General features: G+C 46.5%; 1 protein-coding gene across 1 annotated transcript; it reads left to right on the forward strand.

Moving 5' to 3' along the window:
- Positions 1 to 13,604: 13,604 nt before the first annotated feature.
- HOXB1 (homeobox B1) lies at positions 13,605 to 18,894 on the forward strand. Its single transcript, XM_053361437.1, has 2 exons — positions 13,605 to 14,493; positions 18,036 to 18,894. Exons 1-2 carry the CDS (start codon positions 13,800 to 13,802, stop codon positions 18,371 to 18,373), a joined length of 1,032 nt encoding a protein of 343 aa, XP_053217412.1. The 5' UTR covers positions 13,605 to 13,799; the 3' UTR covers positions 18,374 to 18,894.
- Positions 18,895 to 19,155: the final 261 nt, after the last annotated feature.

Here is a 19,155-nt window from a genome sequence, read left to right on the forward strand (position 1 = left end):
CACACACACACACACACACACACACACACACACACACACCAGAATGGGAAACCTGTCAGGGTTGGAGGGAGGCATTCCCACCCGGGCAATCTTCTGAGGTTCAAATAGTGCTGCTGGGTGGGGCCAGAGGCAAAAGTGGGTGGACCATTGAGTGTAAATTTCTACACACCCACAACCCTTTGAATCCTCCATCCAAGGAAGCAATAGGCACCATACAGTGGTACCTCGGGTTACATATGCTTCAGGTTACATACGCTTCAGGTTACAGACTCCACTAACCCAGAAATATTACCTCGGGTTAAGAACTTTGCTTCAGGATGAGAACAGAAATCGTGCTCTGGCGGCGTGGCAGCAGCAGGAGGACCCATTAGCTAAAGTGGTGCTTCAGGTTAAGAACAGTTTCAGGTTAAGAACAGACCTCCAGAACGAATTGAGTACTTAACCTGAGGTACCACTGTACAACAAACTCCAGCCAGGGAAGAAACCACTCAAGGAAAGTGCAAAGCAAGGTCAACAAGATAAAGCAAGGTCAACAAGATGTGTTTCTAGAGAGGGTGTGTGGTCTGTAAGGAGTCCTGGGGGCCAGGTAGAGAGGCTTGGAGGGCCACATTAAGCTCCAAGGTGAGGTCTGAGGTTCTCCACCCTGAAGCATACAATGATACAGCCACATCGGCAAAACAAACCTGGGGTGGGGGGGAAGCAGGTACACACACAACAGGAAAGTCAGTGAATAGATGACATGTACATTTGTGGTACAGGAAGAGACTCCTAGAACATATGAATTGATGAAACCAGGCATGAGTAGACTCAAAGAATGTAAGAACATAAGACGAGCCTGCTGGAAGAGGCCCATCTAGCCCAAAGCCCTGTTCTCATAGTGGCAGATACCTTTGGGAAACCCTCAGGCAGAAACTAAGCACAAGAGCACTCTCCCCGCCCGTGGTTTCCAGAAACTGGTATTCAGAAGTACCACTGCCTCTGATCATGGAGGCAGAACATAGCCATGTGGATAGCAACCATGGATAGCCATATCCTCTGTGAATTTGTCCATCCATTTTTAAAAGCTAGCCAATTTGGTGACCACCTCTGCCTCTGGTGAGAGTAAGTTCCACAGTTTAACTATGAGCCGTGTGAAGAAGTACTTTCTTCTTATCTGTCTTGAATCTTTCAGCATTCAGATTCATTTAATGTCCATTAAATTCTAGTGCTAGGAGGGTGTGAGAAAAAAACCCTCTATTCTATCCACTTTCTCCATGCCATGCATAATTTTACGAACTTCCATCACGTCTCCTCTAAGTTGTCTTTCCTCTAAACAAAAAAGTTTCAAATGCTGCAACCTTTCCTCATAAGAGCAGATGCATGAGGCGTAACCCCCTGCAATATTGCTTTCCAAAATTCCCATTGGTTAGTTACACCAGGGATGTCTGGATTCTTGTTAAGTCATATGCTTTAATAACTGTTCAGAGGCCAATTCATTCATGCATGCCACAAAGCAGGAATGTTTCAATGGACCAACTATATATTTAAGGACCTATGGCATGGATAGTGTTGTTGCAGCAAGAAGAGGGCATGGCTTTCCCAGATGGGTAGCTATATTAGTCTGTTAGGGCAAAATCAACCAAGAGTCTTATTGCAAGGTGCTAGTGTGTGTGTGGGGGGGGGTGGATCGGGGGAGGGGGTAGCACTGCAGCCTAAGGGCCATATATAACTCAGAGTACACCTATTGGAATCAATTGACATGACTGACTTCATTGATTTTGATGGATTTATTTGTAGTATGGCTTAGCTGGCGACAGCCCTAACACATTCATCTGGGAGGAAGAGCAGGATATAAGTTTTATAATAAACAAAGGCAGAACCCTTCGTGGACCACAGACAGCTTCATCAGATGTCCGGTAAAGGATGTCCTGTTGCAAGGATCAACCAGCGAACACAGTAGAGTGCCAAACCACAAGTAGGTTCTGGAAAGGGTAGACTGCCCAAAAGTCATCAGTATGCCATCCTTGAAATACTGTGTCAATGAAGACTACCCATGAATTGAGGTTTGCCAAGGGAATTCTTCATGGGGTGCAAATTCATGCCATGCACCACCCCGTCTTCAGTGATAGCAATCTTTGATGCTCAGAGGGGTGGGAGGAGGGGGAGGAGGAGGAGGAGGAGGAGCTGCTGCTCAAGATTATATGTGGGAAAATTCCTCCCAGCTCTCAGGGCCCCACTACTGAAGCTCTAGTTGAGGTATTACAAGATAATCTTCCTAAATATATTGAACCCAGTGAGATTCTTTGCTCCCCTAACTTTTCTAGGGAGACTGTTCCAGAGTTCTACACTACTAATATATATTTTAAAATCCCCTCTGATTGCTTTTCTTTGCAATAAAATTGGGGAGGGAGGAAAGGAGCCTCATCAAGTCAAAGTGAGTATTAAGAGGGAGGCTTTTATCGGTTGTGCTTTAGGGGATAAGAATAATTAGTGACACTATCGCCTCTCTAAATACACAAGTGAAAATGAAGCAGTAAATATAATTAAAGGCTAATGTCTAATTAAATATTTTTAGGAAGCAAGAAAAAAAAAGAACACCCTGATACTTGATGGAATACACCATCTCTTTTAATTGCAGTACCCTGATGGGATCCCATTATTATTTTGTTGTTTGGAACCTTCAAGATTTTCTCGCGTACACTAGCCAAAAAGAAAATTGCTAATTTGGGAGACTGAAGGAAATATAAAACAAGGGAGACACCAACTGTGTCGCAGCCAGCCTGTGTCTTTTTGCTAAAGAGCTGTACTGAAATGCGCAGTGGTGCTCTGGGGTGGCAAAGCAGACACGAAAAGGGACATGAGAATTATATGCCTAAATAAATATCAAACCTAGTTTCTGAACCCATTTCCTTGGCTTCAAAGCCCTTTCTGAGCACTGAGCATGCTTTGGAAGGGCAAGGCATGACCAAGAGGCAGTGGGGGTTATGCGCCTCCACATGCTCCACAGGGATGCATTTCCTTCGCCTTGCTTCAGGCTTTGATGCTTGTAGAGAGTGAGCAAGGGGACAGAAACACCCTGCTCTGTCCATGTTGGCCCTGTGGCAATGGAGACTGTATCACTGCATGAACTGGGAGACACCGAGCCAGTCACTGCCTCTCAGCCCAACCTACCTCACAGGGTTGTTGTGGGGATTAATGAAGAGGTGAAGAACCACATATGCCACCTTGAGCTCCTTGGAGGAAAATGGTAGAACAGAAGTGCAACAAACAAACAAAATCCAATACCGCACCTTCCATGATGCAGACCGTCAAACAGATGGGTACTTTGCTTAATAACAGCCTTCCAAACAATAGTGATAACAAATACTATTATTGATCATTCTGTACTGTAATAATAACGAACATAAAGCAACTAAAACATGCTAAGCACTCTACATATATTAAAATTCTTCTTTGGCAATCACTCGTAGCCGAGTAACACTGTCTTCCATAAACACGGTTTTAACAATGACTGTGGGGGCCAATTCTGGATCCACACGTCCTTCCACAGTGGGGGCATTGGTTTCTGGGTGGGAGTTGATCACATTGTGGATTTGCCAAGCATGTATTCCTCTTAGCACGTTTCTCCCTTGCATCCTGAGTTTGGGTGTCTTCAAAGCCCATGACACCTGTGGTAAAGACTGTTCTACAGGCTTGCAGTTTAATAGGCATGATACAAAAGGGAAAAGGAATGAGCAGGAAAGAAGGAAGGAAGCATTGAAATTGCTTCTCCTTCCTTGACAGATGGATGAGGCTGCAGACCTGGGAAGCTAGCAGTAGCAGCAGAGTGTTCTTTCAGGCAAATTCCCTGCAACTGCTATTTCTCTGATTGATGGATGGGACCAGGCTCATCTTCCCTTTTGCCATGATGATCTTTCTGGCAGGCAGGGGGTGCAGCCTCCCAGTAGAGGCCCTTGGTGTCCTGGGTGGTAGCAGAGGCCAAAGCATGGTTCCCATTGATTCTGAAGTCCTAGACCAACACTCATATCACATTGTCTTTAAGTAAGTGCTAAGTGTGCTGAATTAAGATTGACGGAAGAAATATCAACAACCTCAGATATGCAGATGACACAACCTTGATGGCAGAAAGTGAGGAGGAATTAAAGAACCTTTTAATGAGGGTGAAAGAGGAGAGCACAAAATATGGTCTTAAGCTCAACATCAAAAAAACTAAGACGATGGCTACTGGTCCCATCACCTCCTGGCAAATAGAAGGGAAAGAAATGGAGGCAGTGATAGATTTTACCTTCTTGGGCTCCATGATTACTGCAGATGGTGACAGCAGTCACAAAATTAAAAGATGCCTGCTTCTTGGAAGAAAAGCAATGACAAACCTAGACAGCATCTTAAAATGCAGAGACATCACCTTGTCAACAAAGGTCCGTATAGTTAAAGCTATGGTTTTCCGAGTAGTGATGTATGGAAGTGAGAGCTGGACCATAAAGAAGGCTCCAGTACTTTGGCCACCTCATGAGAAGAGAAGACTCCCTGGAAAAGAACCTGATATTGGGAAAGATTGAGGGCACAAGGAGAAGGGGACAACAGAGGATGAGATGGTTGGACAGTGTTCTCGAAGCTACAAACATGAGTTTGACCAAGCTGTGGGAGGCAGTGGAAGACAGGAGTGCCTGGCGTGCTCTGGTCCATGGGGTCACGAAGAGTCAGACACGACTAAACAACTAAACAACAACAACAAGGGTGCTGAGGAAGGCAAATGCAACCTGAAATCCAGGACATATCAAGGGACTAAAAAATTGCCACAAATGAACTGCAAGGATACTTAGAGGAGAGCAGTGTGAATAAAATTTCCCACTCCTTCTTAAATGGAAAGGCCATGCTTAATAGTGTCTTTCTTATCCTTTATTACAGTTACAAAACATAACCAGGAGTCTTTAAACATGTGCCTTTGACTCTCAGCCTAACCAAATAAAATTTACTCTCCCTGACTGAAATATGGTAATGACCTCAAGTTGATTAACTACTGACTAAACTGCAGCCCTACGGACTATCCAGCATGTTGGAGAAAGAACTTGATAGCTTGGTTGCCCACAGGCACACAGAGGTTTTGAAAACTAGGGGCAACATTAATTGAGTCAGAAAATGACCACTAGCCCTATGAGGAAGTATAGACCTAATCGTGAGCATTTCATACTGTCTGGACTGGGCTATGTCAGTTACCATTTTATCTGGCACAAAAAAACACCCTGTATCTGTGCTGGTCCATAAGGGGAAGGAAACCCTCAACGCCCAAAGTTCTGTGATACCTTTTGGGGGGACCATCAAAAAAGTCACAGAAATCTGGCAAGCTTTCAGGTTCTCCATAACTCTTCAGACAATATTTTATCTCCTCTTTGCCTGCCCAGGGACCTGTGCATTTCATTTAAGACATGGGACAGATCCAGCCTATAAGCCAGGCTTTATTCTCACCAGCCACAGGGAAAGTAGCTATTGCTTCTTTATCCCAGAATCCTAGGTGAGTAACCTGGTATTAGTAGCACCTGGAGCAGGGGTGGGATTTTTACACAGTTTACAATCTCCGTCCTAGAACTGAGTCTACACACTCACCCAATTTCTCATTCTTTCTTTTTGTTTTCCCCATACCACCACCTGATATTTTGTTTAACATATTGCCTGATGAAGAGTTCTGGAGAACTCAAAAGCTTGCCACATTTTTTTGTGACTATTTGGTTGTCCCTAATAAAGGCATTAGTGAATGGTTAATTTTGTGTGGCTCTTCCACGTGCTTTTCTCTGCAGTGAGTTCAGTGGAGAAAACAACTCGGAAAACACTGCTTCCATCTTGAGGAGGCAAGTAGCACCATGGCCCCAAGCAGCCAAAAGTTAACAGTCGTAGACAAGTGCAAAGCGAAATGCCAGAGCCAGCCTCTCCCTCAGTGGAATGCCAGGATTCACACCAGGAACACAGGAAGCACTTAGGCACACCAAAAGCTGCCTTAGACCAGGGGTCAACAAACTTTTTCAGCAGTGGGCCGGTCCACTGTCCCTCAGACCTTGTGGGGGGCCGGACTATATTTTTTTGGGGGGGAATGAATGAATTCCTATGCCCCACAAATAACTCAGAGATGCATTTTAAATAAAAACACACATTCCACTCATGTAAAAACATGCTGAATCACGGAAGTCCGCGGGCTGGATTTAGAAAGTGATTGAGCTGGATCCGGCCCCCAGGCCTTAGTTTGCCTATCCATGTCTTAGACCAAAACAGATAATTAAGCATTGTCTACAATTTCTACAGGGACTGGCAGCAGCTCTCTATCATTTCTCAGACTGGAGGACAAGACTGCCAATGACTACTAGCTATGATGGCTGTGTTTTACTTCTACTGTCGGAGGCAATACGCCTCTGAATGCCAGTTGCTGGAAATGCAATTAGACAGTGTGTTCTTGAGCTCATGTCCTGCTTGCAGGCTTCCCATAGGCTTTGTGGGAATGTTCAGGGATGCAGAAGAGGATATACTGTTTGATTATAGCCTTTCCAACTTGTGTAAACAAGTTCACAATTTAGCAGAGTAACATCCCCCTTTTTAAACTCACATCGGATGCATATGCCCAGGCTCACTAAAGCCTCTATAATAACTGTTCTGGTATTTTCCCCATATTCCTTCATAAAAGATAAGACATGACACAGTTTTCTATAAAAGTATAAAAAGAGTTTACTCACATCCTGTTCACAATCAGATCCCAGAAGGCAGACTTAGCTTAGAAAATAACATAAACCTGGAAACTATCTCATAAGAAGAGCATCTTTGGCTAAGCAGATGTTGCTTCTTCGACGTAAGTAGACACAGAGAGAAAGATGGCGGCCAGTCCTATGCTTTTGTTACCTGCACAGGTGAGGCCACGCCCACCTCTAGTCACATGCAGAGAAAGTCTGTCCCAGCCCAGAAGGAAACCGGAAGTTTACCTGCTGGCTGGACAAACATTCCTCTCCATGTGTAAACATGTTCACTCTAGGAATGTTGTGCTTGACTGCTCTTGTGTTCCACATCCCACAGGCTCGTTAGCCATTGTGAGAACAGGATGTTGGACTAGCACTAGATGGATCTTTGGCAGGGGATTCCCCCCCCAGCCAGAACTCACTGGAACTCATTTTCGCTACCATTCAGGTGGACGTCATTGCCATTATAAGGGAATGAAGGAGGCGTTCATTGTGAATTCTGACACCTCTTTTTCTAGAAAAATAGCACTGGTCATTGGCCTGATTCAGCAGGCTCTTCTTACATTCTTATGGAGCTTTCCACACTCTCACCTGGAGATGCTGAACCTGGCACCTTGTGTATGCAAAGCAAGCACCCTGTAGCTCCACAGCTGAGCTACGGCCACACCCAAAGAAGAAAATGCTTCTGGAGATGTGCAAAATACTGACTCTGCCAAGAAATTACAGGCTGGCTACCATCTGGGATGCAAGGTTGCCAGATTATAAAACAAAACAAAACCGAAAAACAAAACCAAATGACACCTTTAGGCAAACAAATGTAATATGTTGTGAGCTTCGAAAGGCAAAAACTCCTACTACTTCATCATCACCTGCAGGGTGTGGCTCTCAAGCAAACTTCAGCTCCAGCAACACATCTCGTTTTAGAAACAGCGCAGCTGTAGTGAAACAGGAATGCATTGTTCACACTGTCTCTGCCATGGGCTGTCTTTGGGATGAGAAAATACATGTCTTGCTCTCCTCCCTCCTCCTCTCTCTTTAATGGTCAGGAAAAGTTGCCCAGAGTTCCCTGCAAGTACAAAGGCTGTGTGTGTGTGTGTGTGTGTGTGTGTGTGTCGTAAATATGTGATGGAAAAAACAGATATGAAAAAAACCAAGATTCCCTGGCAGCTTGTTCTATTGGCCCTAACAAACCACCAAGTTCTTTGCCTTTTTAGAACTGAAACAAATTTAGAAGGGGGGGGGGGAAGGTTATCAGATTCTTCTAACAAAGGTCTTCTTGCCAATGTTCAAAGGTGTAATGTATATTCCAAGAATATTGTGCCCCATAGGCTTCTGCTTTCCACATTTCCTTTCTTGTTGATAGTCTCCATCTCAACAGTACTTCCTTCGAGCTTTAACTTGTGCTTCTGGAAATCTGTGGTTAGCAGTTGTCCAGAATCATTTTCCCTACTAGCTTTCCAAGAAGAAGAAGGAGGAGGAGGAGGAGGAGGAGGAGGAGGAGGAGGAGGAGGAGGAGGAGGTCTGCAAGACATGTGTTCCACCAGGCCTTCGGCCAAGGCACAGTCTGACCCTGTCCTTTGGTAATCCTCATAGAACTCTAGCCCAATGGTTGCCATTAATTTGATTCTGAATTGATTTTAGAATGTATTTCAATTAATTGATTGTGATTTTATGTAAACTGTGTTACTTTTACTGTTGTTAGCCGCTCTGAGCCCTGCTTCAGCTGGGGAGGGCGGGATATAAATAAAAAATTATTATTATTATTATTATATAGTAAGTATTTATTTATTTATTTATTTATTTCCACTGTTCTAGGTTGTGGAGGTTCTTACTCTCTTCTTTTAGTGGTTTTCTTAAGACAGGAGTAGCAAAGTGCAAATGTGGCAGATTGATATAGTAGAGGGACATATTTCCTGCATTGCAGGAGGTTGGACTAGATGATCCTCAGGGTCCCTTCCAACTCTACAATTCTATGAATCTGTAATTCTATGATAGCATGAATGTCTTAAAATGAGTTAACTTCTGATTTATTGTTTGAAGAGTACAATGCCCCCCCACTCCCACCGTTGGATTTCAGAAGTGAGATCTGAAAATTCAAAGGCTTGAATTTGAATAATAATGACAATAAAGATATTATTATTGTTGTTGTTAGATTCCCCTCCCTCTTTTACATTGAGAACCTGGTTCTATAGAATAGGCATTTTATTTTTCTTGCTGGAATGTCCTTGCCAGTTACGGGTGCGCGCGCGGAATGGGCATGTTAACTTCACCGTGGTTCCCATTAGATGTATGTATGCCTTTGGAGAAGAGCTCCTTCCTTGTTTTTATATCTTCGCCGGAGCAGCTAGCAGACATCTCCCCTTCGCTCTGCTGTGGCACAGATCTGCCGCAAGGCTCCAGAGGATGGGGACGGGGAGGGCTGTGTGTGTGTGTGTGTGTGTGTGTGTGTGTGTGTGTGTGTGTGATAAGAATGAAAGACGTCCTCCTGTAAGTCACTCCCAGTCGGGAGCAGATGGCCAGCGGCCGTGGAGTTCCAAAGGGAAATGTAAAGAAGCAGAAGAAGACCCTCAAGCAGCTCATTCCTCCTGTTGGGACCCCCAAGCGCACTTAAGGAAAGACCTTTCTCGACACACCTTTTCCCCCAGGCAGTATCATCTACACTGGGAAAGCCCAACAACTAGTTGTTGCAGTTTTAAATCTAGCCACTTTTAAACTGGCTTGCAGCAAGCCGGTCTATTGAGTTTTCCGTAGGCAGACAGCTAGCCCTTCGCCATAGCAATAAAGTGGAACGAAACGGTGGTGGGAAGTCGTAAGCGGCTGGAGACACAGCAAACTTAAACAAGCCAGCTAGCTGTGATTTTAAAGCAGAGAGGAAGGGCTCGTTGAGGGAAGCTCGCGGCCATGGAGATAGGAGGATTTGAGGTTTTCATAGCGCGCTGCTGCTATGCCATATGAGAAGTTCCTTGGATGTTTCATTAAGCGAACCACGCTCCGAATGCTTATTTAAATCATACGATGCATATTTGCCTCCTGTTTGCTTTCATTCCAGTTCTCCAGTTTCTCTTTCCATGTGTATCCTACTCGTTTTTTGGTTAGGTTTTCAGGAAAAGAAACTTGGTTGTTTTAATCTTTTTTTAAAAAAAGACATTATTGTTATAGATGCCCCTAATGCTTATTTAGACCACGTGATGCCTATTTGTGTCCTATTTGTTTCCCCTCTAGTTTCTTATTCCTTGCTTTTTTTGGAAGAATTTTTCAGCCCCATACTCCTGGTAGCTTAAAAAAAACACATTATTAGTATTACAGTGGTACCTCGGGTTAATTACTTAATTCGTTCCGGAGGTCCATTCTTAACCTGAAACTGTTCTTAACCTGAAGCACCACTTTAGCTAATGGGGCCTCCTGCTGCCACCTCGCGATTTCTGTTCTCATCCTGAAGCAAAGTTCTTAACCCGAGGTACTATTTCTGGGTTAGCGGAGTCTGTAACCTGAAGCGTATGTAACCCGAGGTACCACTGTATTAGTAATCGTCATCGTGCGCGTCACCATAATCCTGGACCTGTCTCTCCCACAGTTGCTAAAACAAAACAAAAACCCAATAGGCGAATATTTCCGAAGACAGGATACCTATAACACTTTTGGCTCTCCCTTTCTCCGCCATACCCTCAAATTCAGAAGCACTGATAGGACTTGATAAATGGCCTCGGGGTTTTATTTGGGCTTTAAGCCGGAAGAGTTATTTAGTAATCTTTCCGTGACCACAATTTGATGTCTCTTAACCAGGCAAATTAAACCCGCATTTAACAAGCCGAACACCGGAAGTAAGAAAATGACAAGCTGAGACCTGAAGTTAGCCATACTTTCCAAGGAAGGAATGGCTTTTGGGGTTTTTTTTAAAAAAGTTTTTAAAAAACTCTATTACCGGTAGTTACACACACACACACACACACACACACAAAACTGGGTCACCATAGTAATTTCTTCGGGAGAAAGTTCAGCCCGTAGAATGTCATGTAAGAACACCCAAGTAATCGCATTCTGATGACCCCGCAGACCTAACCTAGGGAGAGAGTCCAGCACCTGCCGGGATTCACAGGTTAGGATCGCAGGCCTCCAAAGTTTGATGAGAGCGTGGCGTATATCACTGACTCAAAGGGTCATCATGGTTTCAAGGTTTTGTAAAGGCGTCCATCTAAAAAAAATAAAACGTGGATGCGGGAAACACGTGTCAAACAGTCCTAGTCCTCAAGATGCCAAAATGGGCTCTGGCTTCCAGTCGGGTGAACAGGATGGCAATTATAGGGTTACAGCCGGCTAAGTGTTGCAAAACTAGTCATGTCTACTCAGAAAGTATCAACAACAATTGAATTCAATGGGGTTTATTCCAAGTGGGATTGGGATTATAGCCTTAATAATTTAATGTAAGTGTTAAGTACTTGTGTGTGTGTATTTGCAAACAACATCACTTTCCCTTCCTTCTTTTAAGTCGTTTTTATTTATTTATTATTTTGTCCTCTTTCCTTTTTATTTCTTGGCTTCAGTGGCGGACCTCCACCTTTGGGGTCCTGAAGCTTGAACTGTCATGGGGGCCCCATGACAGTTTTCACAGCCAGCAGCAAGGTCTGGGTAACCACTGTTATCTTCTTCAGTGGAGTTGTTCCATGACAGATCACCACAACGTTTTTACAAAAATTAACTACTACTTCTCAGATTTTGAATGAAATTGCTGTCTGTACTGGGTTACATCACATGTCAAAGTCACTGGTGTGAATTAAAAAAAAATCCTGTGCCTTATAGTTTTTGAGTTATGGGAAGGAGGGTGAAAATTAAGGAAATGTTATATACAAATTGGGTCTACTGGACCCAATTATTTTAAGCAATGTAGACTAAATTAGCTTCTGGAGTCCCGAAGCTTAAGCTTCATTAGTTCCATAGTAGATCCGCCCTTAGTTGTCTTTGTTCCTCTTTGACTCACCCTTTCTTTTCTATCTTCCCAAAATCTCTCGAATATAACTCCAGCAATTCTGTACATACCCACCCCTCCTTCCCCTTTTCTGTAGTATGGAATCCATTAAATATATACCCCATAAAGACAGCGTTTGAAGCTCCTCCGATCTGACGAGAGCAACTCCATAAATGTGGGGGTGGGGTGGGGACTCTATAATTCACCCCACCCCACCCTTTCAGCACGAGATATTGCTATCAATTCCTAAAGCCTTTGTGGACACTTCTCCTTTCAGTCGCCCGCTTCCCTTCTTCGGGGTTCTGTCTGATGCGTCATTAAAGGACCATTCGGCTACTTTCGAGAGTCCATAAATGGATGATTACGAACTTTCCCTTCCATGGGATTGCCTCTTTCCCTAGGCCATGTGTAAATTGACAAAGGAGTAAGAGACTGCAAACCACTCCACGCCTAATAGAATGGGAAGCCCAGGCAAGCAACATTTATTTACTTGTTAGCACATTGAAGACAAGAGTAACCTCCAATCTGACGCCCACGGTCATTTGTTACTTGTCAGGATATTTACTGGTAGTTCAGCCCACGAGGAGAGCACCAGAGGTTTAGAGCAGGCCAAAAGTTCACCTACAGGGCTGGCTTTGGAGGAGAGCAGCGAAGTTTGGTGGCTCTCAGCAACATTTGCTCGGGAGGGGGAAAAGAGGAGAGGAAGAGAGAGACTCTGAGCCCCTACTCCAAACGAAACGAAAGCAACCCATCTGAAGAAGCATTCAAGAACCCAACGCCTATTTTAGCTGTTTGCACTCTGAATCACATGAGAAACCTCCTCCTTTCAACATTGCCTGTTCTTCTGTTCTAGAATTTGCCAATCTTAGTAAAAGTGTGGCTGGAGTAAAGTGGTCTTATTGGGAGTCGTTTGCTTGTATGTTTCGATTTTAAGAATGATCCGCAGCAGCGATTAAAAACATCCCACCCCCGCAACAGTAGCTAAATCAAACTCCAGTGACAGCAAGCCCAACTGGTAATATAGTTGCTTTTTATGAAATGTAGAAAGCGGAGGGGTGGAGGGTGGGGAGGGCCTAAGGATGGGAATAAATGGATGGATAGCCAGATAACATAAATAACGGGTAGATGGATAGGGTAGATCGAATTTCAATTTCATTTGCGTTTTCCCCCCTCCAACAAAACACAATTGTGTTTCTAACTTTATTTCACAACTCATTAGAATGTTGATTGAATTAAATTGCTCTTTAGCACACTGCTTCCAGACACAAAGGCGATGTGCAACGCAGAGCTATTTGGATTTAGTTTGTGTTGTTGTTTTTTAAGGGAAAGCAAAAAGCACTTTAAGCAAACTCCATAAACGTTTAAGTATCTTTTGGGTGATTAATTTTTTTTAAATGAGGAAAAAGAACATTTTCCTTCATAAAGAAGCCTTCCCTACCTCTCCCCATCCCCCCCCCCTGTTTTACGGGATACGTGAGCCTATTGTAGCTGATATGGGGGGTAAAGCGCGCGCTCTCTCCCCCCAGCTAGGAAGAAAAGTTCTAATTATTTTTACCGTCTTATGAACTGGAAGGTGTGTGTGTCTTTTTAACTCATAGAACAGAACTTGAATAGTCCTAACTTTCCCCCCTTCCTATCCCCAACCCCTTTCTGTCACTTCCTTGCCCCCCCTCCCTTCTCTTCCGAAGTCTTTGAGGAGGGTGGGGGGACCTTTTGACGTATCCGTGTTGTTAATCAGATCGATGGGGAAAAGTTTGATTGAAGTTCCTTTGTCATGCAAATGTCAAGGACTTGATGGATGATGGTAGATATCTGACAAACTTCAGGAGGCATTTGTTCATTGGGCTTGATGGCGACCACGTGGTCCAGACCCCCTCTTCCACCCTCACCCCACCCCCACCTTTCCATCCCACCCCACCCCACCCCCACCCTGAAGGCTTTGGGAAGGAGGGGTGGGGGTATGGGGGGCTCCAGGGCTGGAGATCCGTAGATGGGAAGGCTTCTCTCTCTCTCTCCCCCTCTCTCCCTCTCTCTTTTTCCTAGTTAACTTTTGACATACTATCTAAAGGTTGTAGGGCAGAAGGGATCCCCGTAAAACAGTCTGACCCTCTTCCATCATTGGCAAAGGAACAATACCTAGAATGAACTTCTTCTTAGACTATGCAATTTGTAACCGTGGGACGAGCGCCTACGCGCCCAAGGACTACCAGCATCTCGACCAAGGGACAACTTCCTTCCCATCTTGCTCAGGTACCTCTCCTTCCTGTGACAGCTATCATCAAGAGGGACGCTTCGGGACGACGGGGGTGGGCGCTGCTGGGCTCAACGCCCACCAACACCACCAGCACCACCACCAGCAGCAGCAGAACTCCAGCTACCCTCCTCCTCTTCCTCCCAACCCTACTGGCCTTGGCATCTCCTTCGCGGGGTCATCCCAGCCATCGGGTACAGGATATTCGGCAGCCCCCAACTGCAGCCCAAGCTTCGCCAACCAGCAGTTCTTCCTCGGTCCCCAGGAGACGGATGGAGGCTACTTCCAGCCCTCGGCCTACCCGGCCAGCGTGGCTCCTTCTTCCTCGTCTTCCTCTTCTTCCAGCCTCGGAAGCTTACCTGACGGTTTCTGTGCCACCCCGGGCCAGTTCCAGCCACACCTCTATGGGCCTGAGCAGGGTGGATATTTGCAAGGGGCTTTTGGCAACCTTTCCCCGCCCTTACAGGAGAACAAAGACCCGCGGGCTTGCTCGGCCCAGCCATGCCCCATGGCTGCCACCACCGGCACGGCCACCACCCAGACCTTTGAATGGATGAAAGTGAAAAGGAACCCTCCTAAAACAGGTAAAGTCCCCTCGGTTCCCTTTTACAAGACGAGGGGAGGCTAGCAGAGGCTGGTTTCCATATTCCCCCCCTCCACTGGAAGGTGGTGGTTGTCTCCATCATGCCTTACTCCAGAGCATCCCAAGAGCACGTGACTTGTGGAGTCACATGGAGGCAGGATCTGGTCCAGAAAAACAATATTCTTAGGCCCTGCCATCACCAACTTTCCCATCTCTGGCCAGAACGCAAAACCCATAATGGGTTAAGTGAGTGTGTAGAACAGAGGGCGTGGGTGGAAAGGAAACCTATGGTACAATCTGCCTCTGTTTCCAAAGTTGCCCGAGGCGAGAGAGAAGGCCAGCGTTAGCTTTAGGCCCTGAGAGGCAGACGGGGGTTCAAGCTGCAGAATGGGATCTAGTGCAGAAAAGGAGGGGATCTACTTTCCTTCCCAGGGATCACCTCCCCATCTGGTTATGGGGCAGGCAGGCTTGTTTCATTCATTATGTGATATGTTTATGCCGCTTTTCAGACGGACATTGCCTCTCAGGGCTGCTCACAGCACTCAGAAAACGTGACACCACTTCATTTGGTTGGGGTTTAACCCAGCATATAGAGGCACACATGCACACTCGCGCAACGAGCTCTTCTAACATTCCGCGGCACTTTCACTCTGCGGTCCATGCCCACGAGAAGAGAATCGGTGTTTCCCCCTCCCCCACGCGCGTGTTATAAAGGCATGTCTGAGCCGAGTCGAGAATGGTGGTCCTGTGGCTGCTTCTTCACACCTGCAATTGGCCGCTGCAGCATCAGCAACCGGGTTACTGCTACAGTGGCGTAGCGTGGGTTGTCAGCACCCGGGGCAAGGCAAGTAATTTGCGCCCCCTAACCCGTGGATTTGCGCCCCCTAACCCCCAGATGTTGCGCCCGGTGCGACCGCCCCCCCCTGCACCCCCCACGCTACGCCACTGTACTGCTAAACGCTGCTCCACCAAGCCTCTGCCAGTGAAAATCAGGACTGCCTCACACCATTCACCCACAAGGGTAGAGGAGTCTAGTGGTGGGCATGGCATCCTGAAGACAACTTTCCTACTGCTGTAGTCAGTCAGGGCACGCGCAAACCCCGCGAGACCCATCCCCTCTAAATGTAGGAACTGGGAAGTGTCCATTGGGTGCATGTGAGGCATAGTACCAGCTACAGCAGTCCTGGCCTTTCCTATGGAAGACTCAGCCCGGCGCTGGGCTTTTCTGCAGGGCAGCATCCTCTGAGGCTGGGGTGGCCGAGCTTCGCACAATTCCCTTTAGGGTTGCTTTGGAGTCTTTAATTCCTTGGAGGGTAGGGAGGCGCCTTCTCTTGGAGGAGTACTCCTGGACGTCTGTGGGCAGCAACCATTCCAAACGAATGGCGCTCACGCAGGAGAATGTCGCCTGAATTGCCCCCAAAGTTCCTCGCTGTTTGTTATCTGTCAAGTTACAGGTAGGAAGCCGTGTTGGTCTGCCGCAGTCGAAGCAAAATAAAAAAAATCCTTCCAGTAGCACCTTAGAGGCCAACTAAGTTTGTTATTGGTATGAGCTTTAGTGTGCATGCACGCGAAAAGTATATGAAGAAGTATCTGAAGAAGTGTGCATGCACACGAAAGCTCATACCAATAACAAACTTAGTTGGTCTCTAAGGTGCTACTGGAAGGATTTTTTTTTAATTTTGTTATCTTTCAGTTTATTCAGCTGGTTTAAAAAGAAAATAACAAATCTTAGCCATGTAAGAACGACCCCAGTAGATCTGACTGGGGGAAATCAGAGGAATTTGCAAGCAACAGTAGGGGAAAAAATGAAATTAAGGAAAAGACCAGTCCGTTTGGGGGACTGGGAAGCAGGACCGGCGTAGAGGCGATGAATGGACAGAGGGACGGATAAAGATACCCGGTACAGGACTTCAGAATCAGCCCGAGCATCTGTTTCTGACGCTTAGCCTCAGCCCTGGAGCAGTGCAGTTAGAAGCGTAGAGAGTGCCCCTGAGCAGGTGCAGAGTATACCCCCCTCGTCACTAACCACAGAGAGTCTTCTCACACCCGGGATGTAGAGGATGGTGTCACAATTTCCCGGCGTGTCTTTTCCTAGCAATTAAGCATTGGCTGGAATGTTTATTGGGAGAGTTTTCTTATCAGGCTGGGTCAGAGCTAACAGCTGAGTTCACCAGAGTTTAGCCCCGGATCCTGTTTAACTTTACGGACCACGTGAAGCAGTAGTTCGGTTGATACGTTTATCCGAAATAAATCCAGTGGGCGAATTACCTGTTTGCCGCTCGGTACCCAAGGCAATGCACACACTTGTAACCTAAAACTTGCAAGTGGGTCCCTGCAACAAAATGTTGCACCACGAAATGCTTCTTGTTCAGAGTTCCAGTCATTCTTTTCCGCTCTCTTTCCTTCGTTGTCCTTCCTTATCTCCCAAAGCCAGTATCCCACTCATTTGGCTCTTTTTGAGGCTTTTCTCTCCGTTTAGGGTTTTTTTTTTGGGGGGGAGTGTAATTTTAAAAAATTAAATTATATTCTCCACTAATGCCTACGGGCAGAGTTCCCCACCTTCCTGGAGACATTGAAAAATAGCTTCTCTGTGTGAACCAGGAAGTGACCTATCTAGACAATGAGATGGTTCTTTCTGCCCTTTATCTCTCTCTGCGTTTCTCTGTCCTCCTGTCTTGTTCCAGCCTCTCCACTCCAGTTGTCGGTTTTTTTCCGACTCAACATTCGGTGCCTTTGAACCATTATGAGAATGGTGTGTGTGTAGGGTTTGCGCAAAAGGTTAGTGTGCGCTTTTGGTACTTGTGCGAGTAGCCTGCACTTCTTTCGGCCTTCTTTCTCGAGCCTTGGAATTGCAATTTTGGCAGGAGAACGGATGGCATGGTATTAGTATCAAGATAAAACTATTAAAACTAAGATGCCTTAAAACTACAAATGATAATAAGCAATAATATTGTTAGCCGCCATAGGCTCTTGCAGGAGAAGGGCAGTATAGGAGAACGAATATTCCATTAATAATATACAAACAGCGGCGAACTGATTTGATGTGTTTCTCCTGTAAGCCGCCTTGGGAGCAGTTGTGGATGAAAGGCGGTGTACAAAAAAGAAGTAAATAAACAGAAACGGTTAAAGGTGGGGGGAGCCGGTAAAGTTGTTTTAAAGGGCAACGGCGAATAATGCAAAAGTGTCATCGTGGGCCCCAATTGTCACAACACAATCTTCTACGATCCTAGATTGGGGTGAAAGAGTAGGAGCCCTCACACCAGGAGTAAAAAGGACCCTCAGTGGCCATACTCCTAGAATGTTCCTGAGGAAAAGCCTGCCTTTGAGCATCTGCAGAGTGCACATATTCCTGACTGCTTGATAACCTGTTCCCACAGACCCTGCAGGTGGTGTGGAAACGGAGGAATAATCCAAAGCTCCCCCGTGGGTGGGCGTGTATGTGCTTCTGATTTTAGACCCGAGGGGGCTTCAATTCTAACGCGTGGCTTCCTTGCTTCCTCCCACCCCCCTCTTGCTTTGGCCTTGTGGCTCGTCTCTGAACAGCGACCGTGTCCGACTACGGTTTGGCCGTCCACGCCAGCACCATCCGGACCAACTTCACCACCAAGCAGCTGACGGAGCTGGAAAAGGAATTCCACTTCAGCAAGTACCTGACCCGAGCCAGGCGGGTGGAGATCGCGGCCACCCTGGAGCTCAACGAGACCCAGGTGAAGATCTGGTTCCAAAACAGAAGGATGAAGCAGAAGAAGAGGGAGAAGGAGGGTCTGGCCGGAGCCCCCGCCGCCCTCAGCGGCTCGGCCAAGGAAGCCAGCGAGGCAGCCTCGGACAGATCCAGCAGGTCCTCCACGCCCGACGCTTCGCCCAGTTCCGTGTCCTCTTGAAGGGGGAGACACGCGAGGTCCTCCCACCCCCACCCGCAGTGGAATATCCTCCCCACTCATAGGCCCCCCTTTAAGGAAATAGCTCCTCCTTGAACAGAAACGCCAGGCCAATGCGCAGGCTGCCTTAAGCCTCGATCGTCACGCGCAAGCACATCACACGTCCATGGAAGAAGCCACCGCGCAGGCACGTGTATTCCTAAGCGCGGGCATCTGTGCACACGGACGCCTCGATTGTAGGTGCACACAAACAAGAACCGCCTGTTCAGAAACACACCTACAGATCAGCTTCCAAATAACGCACGCATATACTTTCTCTCCTTGGGTATTATTTTTTTTTCTGGTGGGGAGGGATCATAGGAGCCAACTCCTGGCGGGCGGGGGTCTTCTGACCCCCCCATAAAATATTTGTGCCTCCCCCAAGTTGATGGGCCATTCAAATAGTGTGCGTACACTGCGTCATGTGATCGATTATGCGGGGCGGGGCTTACCTGCCCCCGCCCCCTATATTTTATTCAAGTTGGCGCCCTCGGGAGCTGTGCTATCTACGCAGAATCGTTTATGGGCTCGTACCATCAAGAGTTATTGACTGAGGCAGATTTGCAGCTTTCCCCGCGCCAGCTTGCTCTGACGAACCCTGCACGACAGGTACACGCGTGTTCCTTTGCTGCCTGAAACATCCACGGAGCAGGACCGCAACTCTCACACTCCTCCTTCCTTGGCAATGCAGAGGAACCCATCGCCAGCTATGTATTTTTCCTTTCTTCCCGCACCCCCTAGCAGAG

The sequence above is a fragment of the Podarcis raffonei genome, chromosome 13 (assembly GCF_027172205.1).
Source record: "Podarcis raffonei isolate rPodRaf1 chromosome 13, rPodRaf1.pri, whole genome shotgun sequence".
In the NCBI taxonomy this organism is placed as follows: domain Eukaryota; kingdom Metazoa; phylum Chordata; class Lepidosauria; order Squamata; family Lacertidae; genus Podarcis; species Podarcis raffonei.

Bases quoted from the DNA above. Each gene is read 5' to 3' on its own strand.
- HOXB1 (XM_053361437.1), top strand. From the start codon at position 13,800: ATGAACTTCTTCTTAGACTATGCAATTTGTAACCGTGGGACGAGCGCC. The intron at 14,494-18,035 runs GTAAAGTCCCCT...GTCTCTGAACAG, and splicing joins AAGGAACCCTCCTAAAACAG to CGACCGTGTCCGACTACGGT.